The sequence below is a fragment of the Nyctereutes procyonoides genome, unplaced genomic scaffold (assembly GCF_905146905.1).
Source record: "Nyctereutes procyonoides isolate TBG_1078 unplaced genomic scaffold, NYPRO_anot_genome, whole genome shotgun sequence".
Lineage (NCBI taxonomy): Eukaryota > Metazoa > Chordata > Mammalia > Carnivora > Canidae > Nyctereutes > Nyctereutes procyonoides.
The window spans coordinates 18,607,456-18,627,103 of NW_026575128.1; the positions used below are offsets into that span (position 1 = coordinate 18,607,456).

The 19,648-nt window shown below is 44.4% G+C and overlaps 1 protein-coding gene across 1 annotated transcript; it reads right to left on the reverse strand.

The window, feature by feature from the left end:
• Window positions 1–66: 66 nt before the first annotated feature.
• Window positions 67–17,068, reverse strand: METTL3 (methyltransferase 3, N6-adenosine-methyltransferase complex catalytic subunit). The gene is made up of 11 exons (XM_055341725.1): window positions 16,727–17,068; window positions 5,426–5,643; window positions 4,931–5,335; window positions 3,222–3,397; window positions 2,424–2,640; window positions 2,021–2,208; window positions 1,621–1,659; window positions 1,334–1,442; window positions 1,147–1,212; window positions 899–1,011; window positions 67–273 (listed from the first exon to the last, which is right to left on the reverse strand). The coding sequence occupies exons 1-11, from the start codon at window positions 16,824–16,826 to the stop codon at window positions 162–164; spliced, it is 1,743 nt and encodes a 580-aa protein (XP_055197700.1). The 5' UTR covers window positions 16,827–17,068; the 3' UTR covers window positions 67–161.
• Between the last annotated feature and the right edge of the window lie 2,580 nt (window positions 17,069–19,648).

Consider the following 19,648-nt stretch of genomic DNA (forward strand, 5'->3'; position numbering starts at 1 on the left):
AGATAAGTTACACAAGATCACACACTGTTAAGTGGCAGAGCCAGATTTTGACCTTGAAATCCCAACTATGATACAAACTTTTATTTAAATAAGGGGAAAAAAACTATTGTACAAATAGTACTCTTCAGATGCAGCCCGCAGAGCCATGTAAGGAAGTGCTTCTATAGATTTTTAGGTTTAGAGATGATACCATCTGGATACCTTTGCTTGAACCGAGCAACCACATCTGGGTCTAGTAGGTGGATCCCATCCAGTTGGTTTCCAAGGGTGATCCTGAAGCAAGAATAAAGAAGGGGTGAACCAAAAAATCCTAGAATTAAAAGGCTTAATATTGTTAAAAGATACATATCTTTTATTAAGGCTGTCTATCCTCTCATCAAATATTCATGCCAATTTTTTTAAGACCTTAATATTAGAATAGTATTTGGTCATATGACTGGTTAGGAATTGGGCACAGATTTTGGTGTTAAAACAGGCTGGATGTGTATTGCTCAAGGGTTAGTAACAGACAACTAACGAGGCATACTTCACAAAGTTGCTGCCAGTCAGTATATTTTTGGATAAATAAAATGCTAGCAGCAGGTCTTTCAAAAGCTCTACTAACAGGATGAAAGATACTAAAACTGTTGACAGGATAAGTGGATTCTTAACCACCCGGGGGGCAGATTCAATATATCCCATAGAATAACTGATGACCCTTAGTAGAGACCCTAGAGAGCAGAGGTTTGAATCCTAAAACCTGTTGGGTCTCCAGTGTTACGTTGCAGAACCCCATAGAACAGTTTAAATACAAGCTTGGATGGCTTATGAATCCTCTGAAGCCTGTTTTTAGACTATAATGAGTCTAACATCTGTTCTCAACCATAAACGAGGGCTAGTGTGTCTTCTGGTTGCCTACCAGTTGGGCTGCACATTGTGTGGTCGTCCAAATAACTCAATCTTGCGAGTGCCAGGAGACAATCTCTCAATCATGCCATAGATTTCATCTGGTTTATGACTGGTAGAACGAACCTAGGAGAGCGAGGCTTTAGTTAACTTTTAAGTTACCAAAGACTGCAATTCTAGCCCTTTCCATTTGATGAGAAAACCCGAAACACACCTGACTTGAGTAATGCGGAAGGTTTGGATGCCTGGGGAAGCACATACCTCAGCTACGATCACATCGCAGTCCAGACCCTGGTTGAAGCCTTGGGGATTTCCTTTGACACCAACCTGCTCACCACAGAAAACAGATTACCTTATGGAACCCCAGCATTTGAACTTTTTCTCAATAAGAAGTCCAACAATTCCTCTTTCTGCTCAACCTATTGAACTGGGCCCCATTGCTGCTCACCAAGCAGTGTTCCTTCCCATGGTTCAACCAGTGACCTGTACGGCCTGTCCGAATGATGCGCTGCAGTTGATTTGTCTTCACCCAAATAATTTCATCTACCCGTTCATAACTGTGGGACATAAGAGAGAGCTAGAGCTTTAATCAGGCTTTCACAGTTTAGGGGTAGTACCATCTACTCTACGAGGCAAGGACTCAAAGGGAATACTCTGGGAGAAGAGAACACCTCAACTACAGCAATTATCTTTTTATTTCCATCAAAAGAAAGCAACACAACAATCACTACTTACCCCCAGAGATTCAGACATTCTCTGCCCAACTCCATGGCCCTAAAAAGAAAAGGGTTAAACAGCTACTTGCATATCCATATTTTTTAATCCCTTCAAAATACTGAAGTGTTTTCAGTAGACATTCCATGAACATTTACATGCAAGACACCATTAGGGCAACAGGATGAATCTAAGAATGGAAACATAAGATAGTATCTATTCTCAATGGCCTTTCACAAGGAAAAAAACGGTAAATAGAATTTAGGTATCATCTGTGTTATAAACAGGCATTAGGTCTCAGTAGCAAAAGACTGACTTAGTCATATACTAGCAGGGCTAGGAAAACCCAGGATTTTATCCCCACCCAGTACTCACTCTGTACTATATCTGCCCATACCTCCATATCTTTGAACTGCATTACCTGCCTGTGACCCAGAGGAAGAGAAAGCCATCATCCTGCAGTACTGGTATGTTGAGCCTGCGCATCTCATCATCTGTCAGGGTCCCATAGGGCAGCTCCATGTGAATATCCCAGGGTGGGTCAGCCATCACAACTGCAAACTTGCCCAAGATACTGACGTCCAGGTAGCGGATATCACAACAGATCCACTGCATAAGGTGGTATTTGGTCATCTTTCCTTCCTTGACTCTCAGATTCATGGCCCCAGTCCCTCTTTTCTGTTTGATTTTCCTGTTCCCTTGTAAATATGCATATCCCACACCATTCCCAATCAGCAAAGGTGATTATGCTTGCTTTCCTACATGTATGGCTGCCCTACTCAGAAGTCCCTAAGCTGAAGTAAGTTTTCTGAGCAGACAGTTACCTGAGGAGGGAAGAGTCGATCTGCATTGGAGTCCCCTCCAACACTCTGTGTAAGGGCAAGCTCCTGGCTAGGTGTATGGTCTTTGCTCCCAGGAGCCTCAGAATCCATGCAAGCATCAATTTCATAGTGAACATATTTGCAGGTATCCATGTGGAAACATGTGTTAAGGAAAGAACAGTCACCTAATGACTCATCAGTGTGTTTATTGATGATTCGTCTGGGAATTTAAGGGAGAATGAAAATCAAGACGGTGTTCCAGAGTTATATCCCATAGTTCAAGTTCTAAATTGCTTAACATTTTTCTTTTTTTTATCCTCTCCTAATTTTGTCTTTAGAGCTTCCTCCAAGAGTTTTCACAGAAAGGAGATAAGTGACATGGAAATCCATAAATTACACTAACTAAAGAAGAATTTAATTCCTCTGTAAGCAAAGACAACTTTCTTAGGACAGGAAAGAAGGGCTTTCTGGTTAGAGCTGATCTAAGAGCCCAGGTTCCTATTTCTTCTAAGATCATCCTCCTTCCAGAGAACCTTAAGTTGTACTGGGCTTCAGAGACAAAGATGCCTTGCTACTGCAAGAAAGGGACATTAAAAAAAAAAAAAATCATCTGTTTGGGAGTGCAGTCTATTTCCTCCCATAGAACACTACTTCTGAAAGTACACCTTCTAAGATAAATCATTAAAACCGTTTAATAACAGGATCAAAGACAGAACCCCAGTGACTGGAAGCAATGTGCTAAAAAGGAATGACTGCTTCCAGGAGCCCTGCCCCACCCCACCTCTCTCCCTCCCAAGACACCTGAAGTGCAGCTTGCGGCAGGGCCGGTCAGCATCGCTGGCTTTCATGCACTCCTCCTTGGTTCCATAGTCACAGAATTCTTGTACTTGGGCCCGACCTCGTGAGCGAAACTTCTCAACAATGGACTGTTCCTTGGCTGTTGTTGTATTTAATAACTCTAGGATCTCCTGACTGACCTGTGACATAAGAAGTCTTAGGCTTAAAAGGGTTTGCAGATAAAATGAGCCCTAAACCACCTCCCTAAATTCTACATGACAATGTCATGTTATAAGTGGTCAATGAGCTAACCTGATATGGAAAAACTGGGAAGGAAGAAAAAAGGAAAACTGGAACCCTAAGAGAAGAAATTTGTCACGGGTTCAGTCCTTTCTCACAAATCTGTATTTGGGATGGTATTAAAATATAAGCAGCCTGGCTCCTACTGCTAAGCATTAAGCTAACCTTCCCTCCCCAGGAAAGCAATTCTTTCTACCAAAACCACTTCTATTTACAAAACCAAGACACAGTAAGTACTGTACTGTTTAGCTGAGTCTGTGCAACAATTCTGTAAGGAAGGGTACTCTGGTTGTCCTCACATTACAGATGAGAAGACTCAGGCTCAGGAGAAGTTAAATTAACTTCTTCATATTTACACAGCTAAAAGTAGCAAATGGATAAGAATTCACGTAGGTCCAATATTTATATTCAGAACCACAATGAACTGCCAATTCACATTGTTTAATCATCAATTTCCATAATTAATGGTCCGTGTAACTCCCTTCCAGTATCCATCTCCATTCATCTCCTATTTCTATATTTGTGTCCCTCTTCTGTTGACCTCATGATTCTTCCGATGATAAACATTCTCTAAATCAGTTTCTCAACACTGGCATTATTGACATTTGGGGTGAAGTAATACTTTGTTGTATGGGGATTATTCTATGATTGTAGGACGCTTGGCAGCATCACTTGCCTCTACCCACTAAATGCCTGTAGCACTTCTGTGTTATGACAACCACAGTATCTCCAGACATTGACAAACGTTCTCTGGGGGTAGGAAAGGAAACAAAATTATCCCCAGTGGAGGGATGCCTGGGTGGCCCAGTGGTTGAGCAACTGCCTTTGGCTCAGGTCACGATCCCAGGCTGCCAGGATCGAGTCCCGCATCAGGCTACCTGTGAGGAGCCTGCTTCTTCCTCTGCCTATGTCTGTCTCTCATGAACAAATAATTAAATCTTAAAAATATATATATATATATATGTTATCCCCAGTTGAGAACCACTATTCTAAACCCTCAACCCTACAGCAAGAACTCCTCCTTGTCCTTAGGGGTAAATCCTTCTCAAAGCTGTAATTAAAAGTATATACGTGGGATCCCTGGGTGGTGCAGCAGTTTAGTGCCTGCCTTTTGGCCCAGGGCGCGATCCTGGAGACCCGGGATCGAATCCCACGTCGGGCTCCTGGTGCATGGAGCCTCCTTCTCCCTCTGCCTATGTCTCTGCCTCTCTCTCTCTCTCTCTCTCTGTGTGTGACTATCATAAATTAAAAAAAAGTATATATGTAAGGATTGCCTGGTTGGCTCAGTTGGTAGAGCATGCAACTCTTGCACTTGGGGCTGTGAAAGTCTGAGCCCCACAATGGGTGTAGAGATTACTTAGAGATCTTAACAAACACACACACAAAAAACAAAAACAAAGCATATGTATACAAGCATTTCCATCTACCCCTACCTTCTTACTCTGTTGTTCCTTAGTAGACTGTTGGTTCAGAAGGCTCTCTATCTCCAGATCAACATCTGAGGCAGCATGTTTCCTTGATTTCTTGGTTGGCTCCTTGGCTGCTTCTGATGCTGAAGAGGCCAGACCAGAGGCCAAAGAGCTCGCAAAGGCAGCTACTGTGGTTGAGTCCTGCTCTGCACGCCGCTTCTGCCCTGTGATAGTCCCTGCTACCTCCCCAGGGCCCTTCTTTTCTGCCACCGCGCCCATCATGGCAGAAAGCTTGGAATGATCAGCATAGGTCACAAGAGTGGGATGCGCATCATCTTGTAAGAGACCTCGTTTTACCTCAATCAACTCCTGAGCTGCAAACTTCTGTAGGAGGCTTTCCACACCATCTTGAGTGGCAGGGGCATCTGGCTAGGGAAGGAGGGGAGGGGAAGGCAATAAGACACTGGCCATGAACTGAAAGGAGTGGTATCTCCCAACCCTGTCTTTTCAGGTTATTACCGTGGAGATGGCAAGACGGATGGACACAGCATCAGTGGGCAATGTTAAGGCCAGATCAGAGAGGTGGTGTAGCAATTTCTTCTCTAACTCGGGGTCTGTAGCTAGTTCAGGAACGGCGGAAGCTGTGCTGGGCTTAGGGCCCCCAGACGTGGGCACAGTAGGCACTGGGCTATCACTGCGAAAGTTGGGTGACAGCGCTGCCTCTGGATTTCGTAGATCTAGAAGTGAAGAGAAGTGAATAAAATGACAAATGGCAACCACCGTAGGTCTATATGCTCCTTAGGAGTCAGTTCTCCAGCTCGTACTTTCATTTCATGTAGAGAATATCTGGCCAAATTTAGCACTAGATCACCTTTCCTCAATCATATACAAGCATTCACTGCTTTGCCAAGATAATCCTGGATTTTCTGTCAACCACTTACCTTTTCTCTATTGAGTAGGAGGTATTTTCCTAATTCCTGTGCCTACTGTGTTTCAAAGGAAATTAGCAGCATGGTAGATTTAAATGTCCATGGGGATCCCTGGGTGGCTCAGCGGTTTGGCGCATGCCTTTGGCCCAGGGCGCGATCCTGGAGTCCCGGGATCGAGTCCCACATCAGGCTCCTGGCATGGAGCCTGCTTCTCCTTCCTCCTGTGTCTCTGCCTCTATCGTAAATAAATAAATAAATAAATCTTTAAAAAATAAATAAATAAATGTCCATACCATCTCCCTTCAGTCACTAAATGACAACTGAAATAACCCAAATTTAAGGGCACTTGGTGGCAAAGTATGTGAAGCACCTGCCTTTGGCTCACACGTCCCAGAGTCCTGGGATTAAGCCTTGAATCTGGCTCTCTGCTCAACTGCAGTCCGCTTCTCTCCCTTTGCCTGCTGCTCTGCCTACTTGTGCTCTCTGTCAAATACATAAAATCTTTAAAAATAAAGATTTTATTTTTAAGTAATCTCTACACCCAACACAGGTTTCAAACATACAAGCCTGAGATCAAGAGGCTCACACACTACCGACTGAGCCAGCCAGGTGCCCCTAGACTGCGTCCTTTAACACTCAAACACAAAAATCTTAAAAAACATTGTGGAAACCCTGGTCACCAAATGAGATTTCCTGACCATTTTTCTCACTTACCCTACTACTTTATAAACCAGGTAGCCATCACAACCTTAACAAGACTTAAGAATTCAAATTGGGATAAAATATTACCTTTTAGGAAGCTTAGTATCTATGATCGTTTACTTAAAATACAGATGGGGGCATCTGGTTGGCTCAGTCGGGAGAGCATGCGATTCTTGATCTTGGGGTTGTGAATATAAGCCCCATGCTGGGTGTAGAGATTACTTAAAAATAAAATCTTTAGGAGCGCCTCAGTGGTTCAGTCGGTTAAGCGTCTGCCTTCAGCTCAGGTCATGATCCCCGGGTCCTGGGACTGAGCCCCACATGGGTCCCCCTCCTCAGCAGGAGCCTGCTTCTCCTTCTCCCTCTGACACTTCCCTGCTTGTGCCCTCTTTATCTCTCACATAAATAAAATCTTTAAAAATCAGGATTTCAGGGACGCCTGGGGGGCTCAGCAGTTGGGCGTCTGTCTGCCTTCAGCTCGGCATGATCCTGGTGTTCTGGGATCAAGTCCAGCATCAGGCTCCCTGCAGGGAGCCTGCTTCTCCCTCTGCCTGTGTCTCTCCTTCTCTCTCTGTCTCTCTCAAGAATAAATAAATAAAATCTTTAAAATATATATATATATATATATACTATATATATATATATATAAAATGGGGCTAAAGGAAGATGTAGAGAAGTTTTAAGTCAATACTCAGGATACGGTCATTTGTTAGGCAGCTATGAAATCTTTAATATTTTAGGTAAGCCATAAATTATTATCCATTACCCTTCCCACTTAATTCATATTCAAACTTTGTGCCAAGTATCTTACATATGTTGCTGCCATTAGTATGAGTTTTATTTTGTTTTTTAAAAAAGGCTTAAGGTACCTGGGTGGCTCAGTTGGTTAAGTATCCAACTCTTGGTTTTGGCTCAGGTCCAGATCTCATGGGTCCTGAAATTGAGCCCCTTCATCAGGCTACTTGCTCAGCAGGGAGTCTGCTAGAAGATTCTCTCCCTCTGCCCCTCCCTCCACTCGCCAGTTCACCCTCTCTAAATAAATCTTTAAAAAAAATGAACACCTGGGGATCCCTGGGTGGCTCAGCGGCTTAGCGCCTGCCTTTGGCCCAGGATGTGGTCCTGGAGTCCCGGGATCAAGTCCCACATCAGGCTCCCTGTGTGAGGCCTGCTTCTCCCTCTGCCTGTGTCTCTGCCTCTCTCTCTGTGTCTCATGAGTAAATAAATAAAATCTTAAAAAAAAAAAAAAATGAACACCTAAAGGGACGCCTGGGTGGCTCAGTGATTGAGCGTGAGCCTTTGGCTCAGGGCGTGATCCCGGGGTCCTGCCCAGAGTTTCCTTCCACAGTCTTTATTATTATTTTTGTGTGTGTTAAGATCATTCAATGTAAGATCTATGTAAGATTTTTTTATCTTAGAAAATTTTTGTTAGCTTTTTAATTATTTTTTAATTTTAAAAATTAATCTCTACACCTAACACTGGGCTGGAACCGACAACCCCCACCAAGACCAAGAGTAACATGCTCTGAAGCTGAGCCAGCCAGGTGTCCCTTACCATCTTATAAAATTTAAAGTATACAATATAGTGTAAGTAGATCTCTACAACTTATTTAACTTGCATAAATGAAGCTTTGTACCCTATGACCCTCACCTCCCCATTTCCCCTCACTCCAGCCCCTAGCAATCAGCATTCTACTATGACTTTACTATTTTAGATTCTGTCTCAAATATGATCTAGTGAGATTATGTAATATTTGTCTTTTTGTATCTGACTTATTTCACTTAGCATAATGTTCTCTTGGTCCACCCATATTGTCACAAGCAGCAGGACTTCCTTTGTTTTAGGGCTGAATAATATTCCACAGTATGCATATTCCATTTTCTTTATCCAATCATCCAATGATAAACAGGTCATTTCCATACCTTGCCTATTGTAACACCATGAACACCAGTGTACAGGTACCTCTTAGAGATCTGGATTTCAATTTCTTTGGATACCTAGAAGTGAGATTGCTGGAAAATATGTATGGTAGTTCTTCTTCTTCTTTTTTTTTTTTGAGGAACCACCATACTATTTTCCATAATGTCTATACCAATTTAAGTTCCCACCAACAGTGAATCAGGGTTCCCTTTTCTCCTTGCCAACATGTATCTTTTGATTTTTTTATTTAATAACAGCTATCCTAACAATTATGAGGTGATATCTCATTATGGTTTGTATTTGCATTTCCTTGATTAGTGATGCTAAAGAACTTTTCATATACCTGTTGGCCATCTGTATGTCTTCCTTGGAGATCTTTTACATCTTGATTTTACATATTTTGCTTTTTGCCACGTGACTTAAAAGAAAATGAGAGCACGCTCACTGATTAAAATGTCAAAGGGGGGGATGCCTAGGTGGCTCAGTGGTTGAGTGTCTGCCTTTGGCTCAGGTCATGATCCCAGGGGCCAGGGGTCGAGTCCCGCCTCGGGCTCCCTGCAGGGAGCCTGCTTCTCCCTCTGCCTGTGTGTCTGCCTCTCTCTCTGTGTCTCTCATGAATAAATAAAATCTTAAAAAGAAGAAAGAAAGAGAAGAGAAGAGAAGAGAAGAGAAGAGAAGAGAAGAGAAGAGAAAAAGAAAAGAAAAGAAAAGAAAAGAAAAGAAAAGAAAGAAAAGAAAAGAAAAGAAAAGAAAAAATGTCAAGGGGCCTGGGTGGCTCAGTCGGTTAAGCATCCAACTCAGTTATCAGGTCAGGTCTTGTTCTCAGAGTCATGAGTTCAAGCCCCACATTGGGCTCCACACCCAGTGTGGAGCCTACTTGAAAATAAGTAAATAAAATAAAAGCATTTTCCATGATTTCAAAATTTCAGTCAGTGCTTTAGAAGTGCTCTCGTAAATGTAACTGAACCTAAATTCTGTTTGAGAACATAACTTATTCATTGCCACGTTACTTTTCATTACTGCCACAAATAATGGTTCTTAAGGTACTGAGCTTAAATATGTAATAATATCACATTACTTTTTTGATAAATATTTTCTCTATTAAGTTTATTTGAAATGAAACCCAGAATCTAACAGTTCAAAGAAAAAAAGGAATCTACTTATTATTGTTACATCTGCTTTTACATTTAAAATAATAATATGTAGGGCACCTGAGTGGTTGAGCATCATCAGCAGCCTCCGGTCCAGGGCATGACACCGGGGTCCCGGGATCGAGTCTCCACTGCCCTGCATGGAGCCTGCCTCTCCCTCTGCCTGTGTCTCTGCCTCTCTGTGTGTCTCATGAATGAATAAATAAAATCTTTAAAAAATAAAAATAATATCTAATTTTGGTTAAATGTTAAAACTCTGGTTTTCCTTCCTACCATCTGAATTATCTACCCAACTTTTCATGCAAATGTTACTATTTCTAAACTAAATATATATTTTAAAGGTTTTATTAATTCATTTAAGAGAGACAGAGAGAGAGCACAAGGAGGAAGAGCACCCAAGGGAGAAGAAGGAAGGTCCCTACTGAGCAAGGAGCCTGACATGGGGCTCCATCCCAGGACCCTGGGATCCTGACCTGAGATGAAGGCAGACACCTAACTGACTGAGCCACCCAACCATCCAGGCACCTGCAAAATAGACATTTTTTCATCTAGATTTTGAACACTCTATCGCACATTATCTCAGTGAGAAAAAGTAGTGATTTTGCTCCAATTTTATTGTCAATGAACTAAAAATGTGCTTTATAATTAACCTACTGCTACTATCAAGAATATAATCATATAAACATTTCTTCTTCATATACAGTTTCCACTTTCTCCACTTAGTAAATGAATTTAGCTTTTTTAAAAAGATTTTAAGTAATCTCTACACCCAATGTGGGGCTCGAACTTAAAACCCCGTGATCAATTAAGCCATCTAGGTACCCCTAGATGTGTTTTGACTTATGTATAATTTTTCTTTAAGATTTTATTTTATTCATTCATGAGAGACACAGAGAGAGAAAGAGAGACAGAGACACAGGCAGAGGGAGAAGCAGGCTCCATGCAGGGAGCCTGATGTGGGACTCCACTCCAGGACCCCAGGGTCAAGCCCTGGGCCGGAGGCTGCTGATGCTCAACCACTGAGCCACCTGTGTGTTCCTAGAGCTTATTCTTTGGTTAAAAGCTCCACTGAAGAGAAACAAAATATTAGCTCAAGAACATAAAAATATTGACAGTCAATTAATATAACACTATATGTTAATTATACTGTAAGTGTATACACACACACATATATAGCCAGTCTACTAATGTGCTTATTCCTAAAATTATCAACATCTATGTGCACATCTTCAGTCCCACTGATGAAACATACTGAGCAGTTCACATATTTACCATGTTCTAAGCCTGGCCAACTCTATTTGTTTCAATTAAAATGAAATAAAAATTTATTCACAGTAATCATCTTCATCTGAAAAAGCTGTACTTTGGGCACCTGGGTGGTTCAGTCAGTTAACCATCTGACTTTGGCTTAGGTCATGATCTCAGGGTCCTGGGATCGAGCCCCATGTTGGGCTTCCTGCTCAGCGAGTAGTCTGTCCCTCTCCCTGCTTATGCTCGCTCTCTCTCAAATAAATAATCTTAAAAAAAAAAAAAGCTGTATTTATTTATCTCTATGGAAAAGTTTGGTGAGGGCACCTAAATGGCACAGTGGGTTAAGCATCTGATTCTTCGTTTCAGCTCACATCTCAGTCTCAGGCATGAGACGGAGCCTCACAAAGGGCTCTGTGATTAGTGTGGAGTCTGCTTCAGGCTCTCTCCACCACTCCCCCCATCCCTACGTGTACTCACATCCTCTAAAATAAATAAATCCTTTAAAAAAAAATATGGTGATTCTTCAAAAAACTGAAAATAGGGGGCACCTGAGTGGCTCAGTTGGTTAAACGACAACTCTTGGTTTCAGATCAGGTCATGATCCCAGGGTTGTGACATTGAGCCCCGTGTTGGGCTCTGTGAGCATGGAGTCTGCTGGAGATTCTACAGCACCACCTCCCCGTGCCCACCCCCAGCTTCCCCTCCACACCCACTCATACACATTCTAAAATTAATCAATTAAATCTTTTTCAAAATCAAAAGCAGAACTACCATATGATCCAGCAATTTCACTTCTGGATATACATCCAAAAAATTTGAAGCTGGATTTTTTTTTTTTAAGATTTTATTTATTTACTCATGAGAGATGCAAAGAGAAGCAGAGACACAGGCAGAGGGAGAAGCAGGCTCCCTCCGGGGAGCCTGATGCAGAACTCGATCCCAGGACCCCAGGATCATGCCCTGAGCCAAACACTCAGCCAAGGATGGACACTCAACCAGTGAGCCACCCAAGTGCCCCAAAGCTGGATCTTGAAGAGATTTGTACACTGATGCTTATAGCTGCATTATTTACAATAGCCAAAAGCTAGAGTGAACCCAAGTGTCCACCGCCAGATAAATGGATAAACAAAATTTAGTATAAACAGAGGCATGGGTGGGGGGTGGGGGGCTCAGTTGGTTAAATTGCTACCTTGGCTCAGGTCCTGATCCCAGGGTCCTGGAATCAAGCCCTGCATCAGTGTCCCTGCTCAGCAGGGAGTCTGCTTCCCCCTCTCCCTCTGCCCCTCCTCCTGCTAGTGCTTTCTTTTGCTATTTCTCTCAAATAAATAAATCTTTTTTTAAATGTGGTAGAAGCATAAAATGGAATCTTCTTTGGCCTTAAAAAGTGAAGAAACTCTGACACATGATACAACAGGATGAATCCTGAAGACATGCTAAGTGAAATAAGCAAGCCACAAAAAGACAAACACATTAGGATTCTGTTTATATGAGGTATGCATAGAGTAGACAAACTCATTGAAACAAAAAGTGGGACGATGGTTGCCAGGGACTATGCAGGAAGGGAAAATAGGGAGTTATTGTTTAATGTGTACAGAATTTCAGTTTTGCATGAAAAAGTTCTGGAGACTGGTCGCACAACAATGTGAATATACTTCAAGCTACTGAACTAGACACTTAAAAATGGTTAAGATGGCAAATTTTTTGTGTATTTTGCCACAATTGGAAAAAAAAAAAAAGCTGTACTTTAAAAATGTCAAACTAGGGCACCTGAGTAGCTCAGTGATTGAATATCTGCCTTTGGCTCAAGTCATGATCCTGGGTCCTGGGAAGAGAGTCCCGCATCAGGCTCCTCCCAGGGAACCTGCTTCTCCCTCTGCTTATGTCTCTGTGTCTCTCAAGAATAAATAAAATCAGGATGCCTGAGTAGCTCAGCGGTTGAGCGTCTGCCTTCAGCTCAGGGCATGATCCCAGGGTCCAGGATCAGGTTCCCCACAGGGAGCCTGCTTCTCCCTCTGCCTGTGTCTCTGCCTATCTCTCTGTGTCTCTCATGAATAAATAAAATCTTTAAAAAAAAAAAAAAGAATAAATATAATCTTAAAAAGAGGGCAGCCTGGGTGGCTCAGTGGTTTAGCGCCGCCTTCAGCCCAGGACGTGATCCTGGAGACCCAGGATCGAGTCCCACGTCGGGTTCCCTGCATAGAGCCTGCTTCTGTCTTTGCCTGTGTCTCTGCCTCTCTCTGTGTGTCTCTCATGAATAAATAAATAAATCTTTAAAAAAAAAAAAAAAGTTGAGAAAGGGCAAGTAGAGGAAGAGGTACAAGTCCCATATAAGGGATTAATTAGTAGTCACTTTTTTAAATAAAGATTTTTATTTATTTATTTGATAGAATATGCCCAAGACAGAACAAGCAGAGGGAGAGAGAAAAGCAGACTCTCCACTGAGCAGGAAGCCTGATATGGGGCTTGAGCCGAGGACCCTGAAATTATGACATGAGCTGAATTCAGGCAGCTGCTTAACCAACTGAGCCACGCAAGGTGCCCCTAATTACTAGTCAATTTTAAGGTCCATTTCACTTTTCTAAGATAATAATCACACTTTGGTATTTGGGGCCATTTGCAAACCTAATTACTAGAGTGTCAATACTTCATATAGGTTCTTGCTAAGCATGTTTAATAATTTTAACAAGATTGTATTCTCCCTTGAATGTAAATATATAATTTTTTGGATATAAATCTCTCAGCTTGTACACCCACTTCATAATATAAAGTTAAGATTCCTAGTACATCTGCCTAAATAACATGGTTAAGACTTCTACAAAATATTTTTTAGGTTGTGCTTAAACATACATTGTCTTCTGGCCCAGAGCTTTGCTGGCCTTTTTGGTACTGTGGGAATAGGGATAAAACACACGATATAAACTAGACTATCACTGTTCGTTCTTTCTTTTTCTTTCTCTCTCTCTCTCTTCCTTCCTTCCTTCCTTCCTTCCTTCCTTCCTTCCTTCCTTCTTTCTTTTTAAAGACTTTATTTATAAAAAAAAATTTAAAAAAAAGACTTTATTTATTTATTCATGAGAGACACATGGAGAAAGGCAGAGGCACAGGCAGAGGGAAAAGGAGGCTCCATGCGGGGACCTGATGCGGAACTTGATCCCAGGACCCTGGGATCATGACCTGAGCCACCTGGGCGGCCCCTGTTCTTTCTTCTAATCAATTTGGTTATTCCCAAGAATCTATTTCTTTGAGTCACAGAGAGAAAGAGCATGAGCTGGGGATGGGCAGAGGAAGAAGTTGACTCCTTGCTAAGCAGGGAGCCTGATGTGCGGCTCAGGTCCTAGGATCCTGACCTGAGCCAAAAGCAGATTCTTAACCTACGGAGCCACACAGGCGCCCTCCAAAGAATCTGTATCTTTGAGCATTACGATTCTTAGGAAAACATGAGACACACTCTGCTGGTTTATTAATCAAGATTTCATGTAAGATATAACCAAAGGTGGGGATCCCTGGGTGGCTCAGCGGTTTGGTGCCTGCCTTTGGCCCAGGACATGATCTTGGAGTCCCAGGATCAAGTCCCATGTCGGGCTCCCTGCATGAAGCCTGCTTCTCCCTCTGCCTGTGTCTCTGCCTCTCTGTGTGTCTCTCATAAATAAATACATAATCTTTAAAAAGGAAAAAAAAAAAAGATATAACCAAAGGCTTGCTAAAAATGTAGGTCATTCAATTCTTTTATCTCAGGAAATAAAAATTTCCATACTACCTCTTGATTTTATAGCATTATTGAAATCTGATACTTGTTTATTATGTATTAAGCTCAGTGAGAAAAGTGAAGGACATTAAATGAACTAAAATGTATTCAGATCAGGGGATCCCTGGGTGGCTCAGGGGTTTAGGGCCTGCCTTTGGCCCAGGGCGTGATCCTGGAGTCCCGGGATGGAGTCCCACATCGGACTCCCTGCATGGAGCCTGCTTCTCCCTCCTCCTGTGTCTCTGCCTCTCTCTCTATGTCTATCATAAATAAGTAAATAAGTCTTTTAAAAAAATAAATAAATAAAATAGAATGTATTCAGATCATTAATGACTGCAAATACCATGGACAAAAAAAATCATTGGGAGACCTTCCTTAGTTTGGCTTTTTGTTTTGTTTTGTTTTTTTGGAGATTTATTTATTCATGAAAGACACACTTTTCCCTTCCCTGTCTGCAGTTATTGTGGATTCATTCAGTCAGCATTTTACATATTATCATAGCGTCATTCTGAGTTTTTATAAGCATCAATCCTTGATCCCCAACTAAATTCTGATTCCGAGAGCAGGAAGGATGTGTCTACCTTTGTCTATCTACACATATGCCCACAGTGCAAATACTCAAGACATGTTTGTCTACTATGATGTCAGAGTCCTGACAAGGCACCTATTTTCAGCGGCCACAATGCAAGCACATGCACCGAGAGAGAGCAAGGTCCGATGTAGCGGGGGACTGCATCCTACTACAGCCCGGGACACATTGCCACAGGGTGGGAGGGATTGGCTCTCCTTGCTCAGTCTCCTGGCTGATTTGCCTTAAATGATCCAGAGCTTGTGCTGGGGAGAGAGGTGGCTGCAACTGCACAATCTTTTGAGGCTCCTTCAAGTTTTAGGACTGACAGGCGGCAAGAGGAAGGCAGCAAAAGTTTAAAAACAGGAGAGGGATCCCTGGGTGGCGCAGTGGTTTGGCGCCTGCCTTTGGCCCAGGGCGCGATCCTGGAGACCCGGGATCGAATCCCACGTTGGGCTCCCGGTGCATGGAGCCTGCTTCTCCCTCTGCCTGTGTCTCTGCCTCTCTCTCTGTATGACTATCGTAAATTAAAAAAAAAAAAAAAAATTAAAAAAACAGGAGAAACACTGTGGCGCTGGGGTGGCTCGGCGGTAGAGCATCTGCCTTGGGCTCAGGGCCTGACCCGGGGTCCTGGGATGGAGTCCCGCGTTGGGCTGCCTGCGTGGAGCCTGCTTCTCCCTCTGCCTGTGTCTCTGCCTGTGTATGTGTCTCTCAGGAATAAATACATAGAATCTTTAAAAAATCATCATAATAATAAATAAAAACATAAAACATAGGGCAGCCCTAGTGGCCCAATGGTTGGGCATCTGCCTTCAGCCCAGGTCGTGACCCAGGGTCCTGGGATGGAGTCCCGCGTCCGGCTCCCTGCGTGAAGCCTGCTTCTCCCTCTGCCTGTGTGTGTGTCTCTCAGGAATAAATAAATAAAATATTTTAAAAATCATAATTAACAATAAATAAAAACATAAAACATAGGGCAGCCCTGGTGGCCCAGAGGTTGGGCATCTGCCTTCAGCCCAGGTCGTGACCCCGGATCGCGGGATCGAGGTCCCCGTCGGGCTCCCCACAGGGAGCCTGCTTCTCCCTCTGCCCGCGTCTCCGCCTCTCTCTGTCTCTCGTAGATAAATGAATAAAATCTTTAAAAACAAAACCCATAAACATCCATTTTCAGGTTTCTGCTCGGGATGCAAACGGCCGGGGCAGCGCGGGGACCCCAGGCCCCGGCAGCTCTGCGGCCCGAGCCGTCCTCACCTCACGGCGCCCACAGGGGCCAGGCGGCAGCCGCCGCAAGCCGTCGCCCTCCCGGGGGAGAACGAGGCGCCACAGCAGAAGACAACGGGGGCCTTCCTGCTCCGGGGGGCGGGCGCGGGAGGCCCGGCACAGGCGACGCGCGACGGCCTGGGGGCCTGGGGGCCGAGCGCCGCCCCCGCGCAGCTACCCCGCGGGCGTGAAGGCCGCCGGGAGCGCCACGGCGGAGGGCTCTCTCGCTCCCGGCCCCTGCCCCCGCCCCCGCCCCGCGCCGGCCCCCGCCCGGCGCCGGCCCGCGCCCCGCGCCTCACCCAGGTGCCCCGAGTCCTGCTTCCGCCTCCGCTGCAGCCTCTCTCGCAGCGAGTCCAGCTGCTTCTTGTGGGCCTGGATCGAGCTCCACGTGTCCGACATCCTCCTCTCTCGGCCGAAGGCGCCTGGAATCCGGCGCGCGGGCTAGCGCCTCCCTGGGCTGCCGCGGGAATCCTGGCGGCCGCGCGCCGACGCCCCCGGGCTCGCCGGAAACCGCCGGGGCCAGGCGCTCGCCCGGCACTCACCTTCCGTTTCCCGCCCGCTGGGGAGGAGAATGCAGAGACCCCTGAGGTTTTGGCAGCAGGGCGGAAATACTTTCTAGGGGCGCTCTCTGCGTCTTCCGGGCGCCGCGAAACTGTGGTTGCCATGTCCGTGTCTGGCAGCGCCGCCATGTTGCTTATACAGGCGCGCGGCCATGTTGCATCTGAGGGGCTGAGGCATTCAGGCAGCTCCGGTAGAGCAGCCCGGGCGGCACACATCTGCATTAATTTTTCTCAGATTTTATTTTATTTTTTTAAGATTTTACTTATTTCTTCATGAGAGACACACAGAGAGAGGCAGAGACACAGGCAGAGGGAGAAGCAGGCTCCATGCAGGGAGCCCGACGCGGGACTCTCCGGGGTCACACCCTGGGCCCAAGGCAGACGCTCCACCGCTGAGCCCCCCGGGCTGCCCAAAGATTTTATTGTATTCTTCTTTTTTTTATGTTTTCCAAAGATTTTATTTTAAGCAATCTCTACACCCAGAGTGGGGCTCAAATCTCCAACCCCGAGGTCAAGAGTCACATGCTCCACTCACTGAGCCAGCGGGTGCCCTGGTTGTTTTTAATGGAGCCTTGTGAATGCAAGCTTTGGGAGCCCTTGATTTGTCAAATGTCTACAGTTGGCCCTTGAATGACGTGCGTTATTTAAAAAAAAAAAAGTCAGCCCGGGTGGCTCAGCTGTTTAGCGCCTGCCTTCGGCCCAGGGCGTGACCCCGGGGTCCCGTGATCGAGTCCTGCGTCGGGCTCCCTGCAGGGAGCCTGCTTCTCCCTCTGCCTGGGTCTCTCATTAATAAACTTAAAAAAAAAAAAAAATAGAATGACATGTGTTTGAACTGCAGGGGCCCACTTATATGTGGAATTTTTTTCTCAATAAATACAATTCTTTTTTTTTTTTTTTGAAGATTTATTTATGTATTCATTCAGAGAGAGGGAGAGGCAGAGACACAGGCAGAGGGAGAAGCAGGCTCCATGCAGGAAGCCCGATGTGGGACTCGATTCCGGGTCCCCAGGATCTCACCCCAGGCTGCAGGTGGCGCCAAACTGCTGCGCCACCGGGGCTGCCCAATAAATACAATTCTGTAATTGTATTTTCTTTATGATTTTTAAAAAGGTTTTATTTATTTATTCATGAGATACACAGAGATAGACAGAGGTAGAGACACAGAGGCCCAGGCAGAGGGAGAAGCAGGCTCTATGCAGGGAGCCCTACGCGGGACTCCATCCTGGGACCCCGGGGTCACGCCCCGGGCCGAAGGCAGGCGCTAAACCGCTGAGCCACTCAGGCGTCCCATCTTCTTTACGATTTTAATAACATTTTCTTTCCTTTAGCTTACTCTATTGTAAGAGTACAGCATATAATACATACACAAAATATGTGTTAACTATTTGTGTTATCAGTAAGTCTTCTGGTCAACAGCATGCAATTAGTAGGTAATTTGGGGGGAAGTCAAAAGTTACACACAAATTATGACTGCACAGGACAGAGAAAGGATTGGCTCCCTTAACCCCTGCATTGTTCCGGGGTCAACTGTATGTGATGCCAAACAGTGTGTCAGAAAGAATAGCTTGAAAAGGCCTGGTTCCTGTTTCTTTCTTTCTTTCTTTCTTTCTTTCTTTCTTTCTTTCTTCTTTCTTTCTTTCTTTCTTTCTTTCTTTCTTTCTTTCTTTTTTTTAATCTATTTATTTACTCATGAGAGACACACACACAGGCAGAGACACAGGCAAAGGGAGAAGCAGGCTCCATGCAGGGAGCCCAACATCGGACTCAATCCCAGGACTCCAGGACCACGCCCTGAGCCAAAGGCAGGCACTAAACCGCTGAGCCACCCAGGGATCCCCTGGTTCCTGTTTTCAAAGAGTTTTTGGTCTGGTGAAGAAGCTACGATCCAGCTTATTAATACTGAACCATCTTTACAGCACACGGCAGCATGAGCATGAACTCTAAAAAATAAATGTGATTGCAAAGAAGAGGAGGGATCCAAGGCCAGCTGACGCAGGAAGCCATTGGAAGGTCTTGAGGGGCACCTGGCTGGTTCATTTGGTAGAGCATGTGATTCTTGATCTTGGGGTCATGAGTTCAAGCCCCATATTGGGCATGGAGCCTACTTTAAAAAATAAAGGTTCAGGCTTGAAATGACAGATAGGGCTTCAATAGCTGAAGCTTTGGAGAGAATTCCAGGCTGAGGACATGATAAAAGCAAAAATCTATAGAGTAGGAAAGCATGATGTGGGCACCTAGGTGGCTCAGGGGTTGAGCGTCTGTCTTTGGCTCAGGGTGTGATCCTAGGGTCCCAGGATGGAGTCCCGTATCTGGGTCCCAGCAGGGAGCCTGCTTCTCCCTCTGCCTGTGTCTCTGTCTTTCTCTCTGGATCTCTCATGAATAAATAAGTAAATCTTAAAAAAAAAAAAAAAAAAAAAAAAGGAAAGCGTGATGTATGTCCTGCCAATCCAGATTGGTTTGCTAGAACAAAGAGAAGTATATTAGAAAATTTGGGAGGATATTCATGTTTCCATATTCAAAGCCAGATGGCAAAGGGTACATGTTACCTTAGTACCTTCTTTACCTTTTTAGTAAAGAAGTTGCAATTTATTCAGAATACAGCAGGGAATACTTTAAGGTTTGTGAGTCGGCAGCTCTTTAAAGATTAATCTAGTGTTCTAG

Coding starts and splice junctions, on each gene's coding strand:
- METTL3 (XM_055341725.1), bottom strand. CDS start 16,826: ATGTCGGACACGTGGAGCTCGATCCAGGCCCACAAGAAGCAGCTGGAC. Junction 1,443..1,620: donor GAATGTCTGAATCTCTGGGG/GTAAGTAGTGAT, acceptor TATGTCCCACAG/TTATGAACGGGTAGATGAAA. Junction 1,213..1,333: donor ATGGGAAGGAACACTGCTTG/GTGAGCAGCAAT, acceptor TGTGGTGAGCAG/GTTGGTGTCAAAGGAAATCC.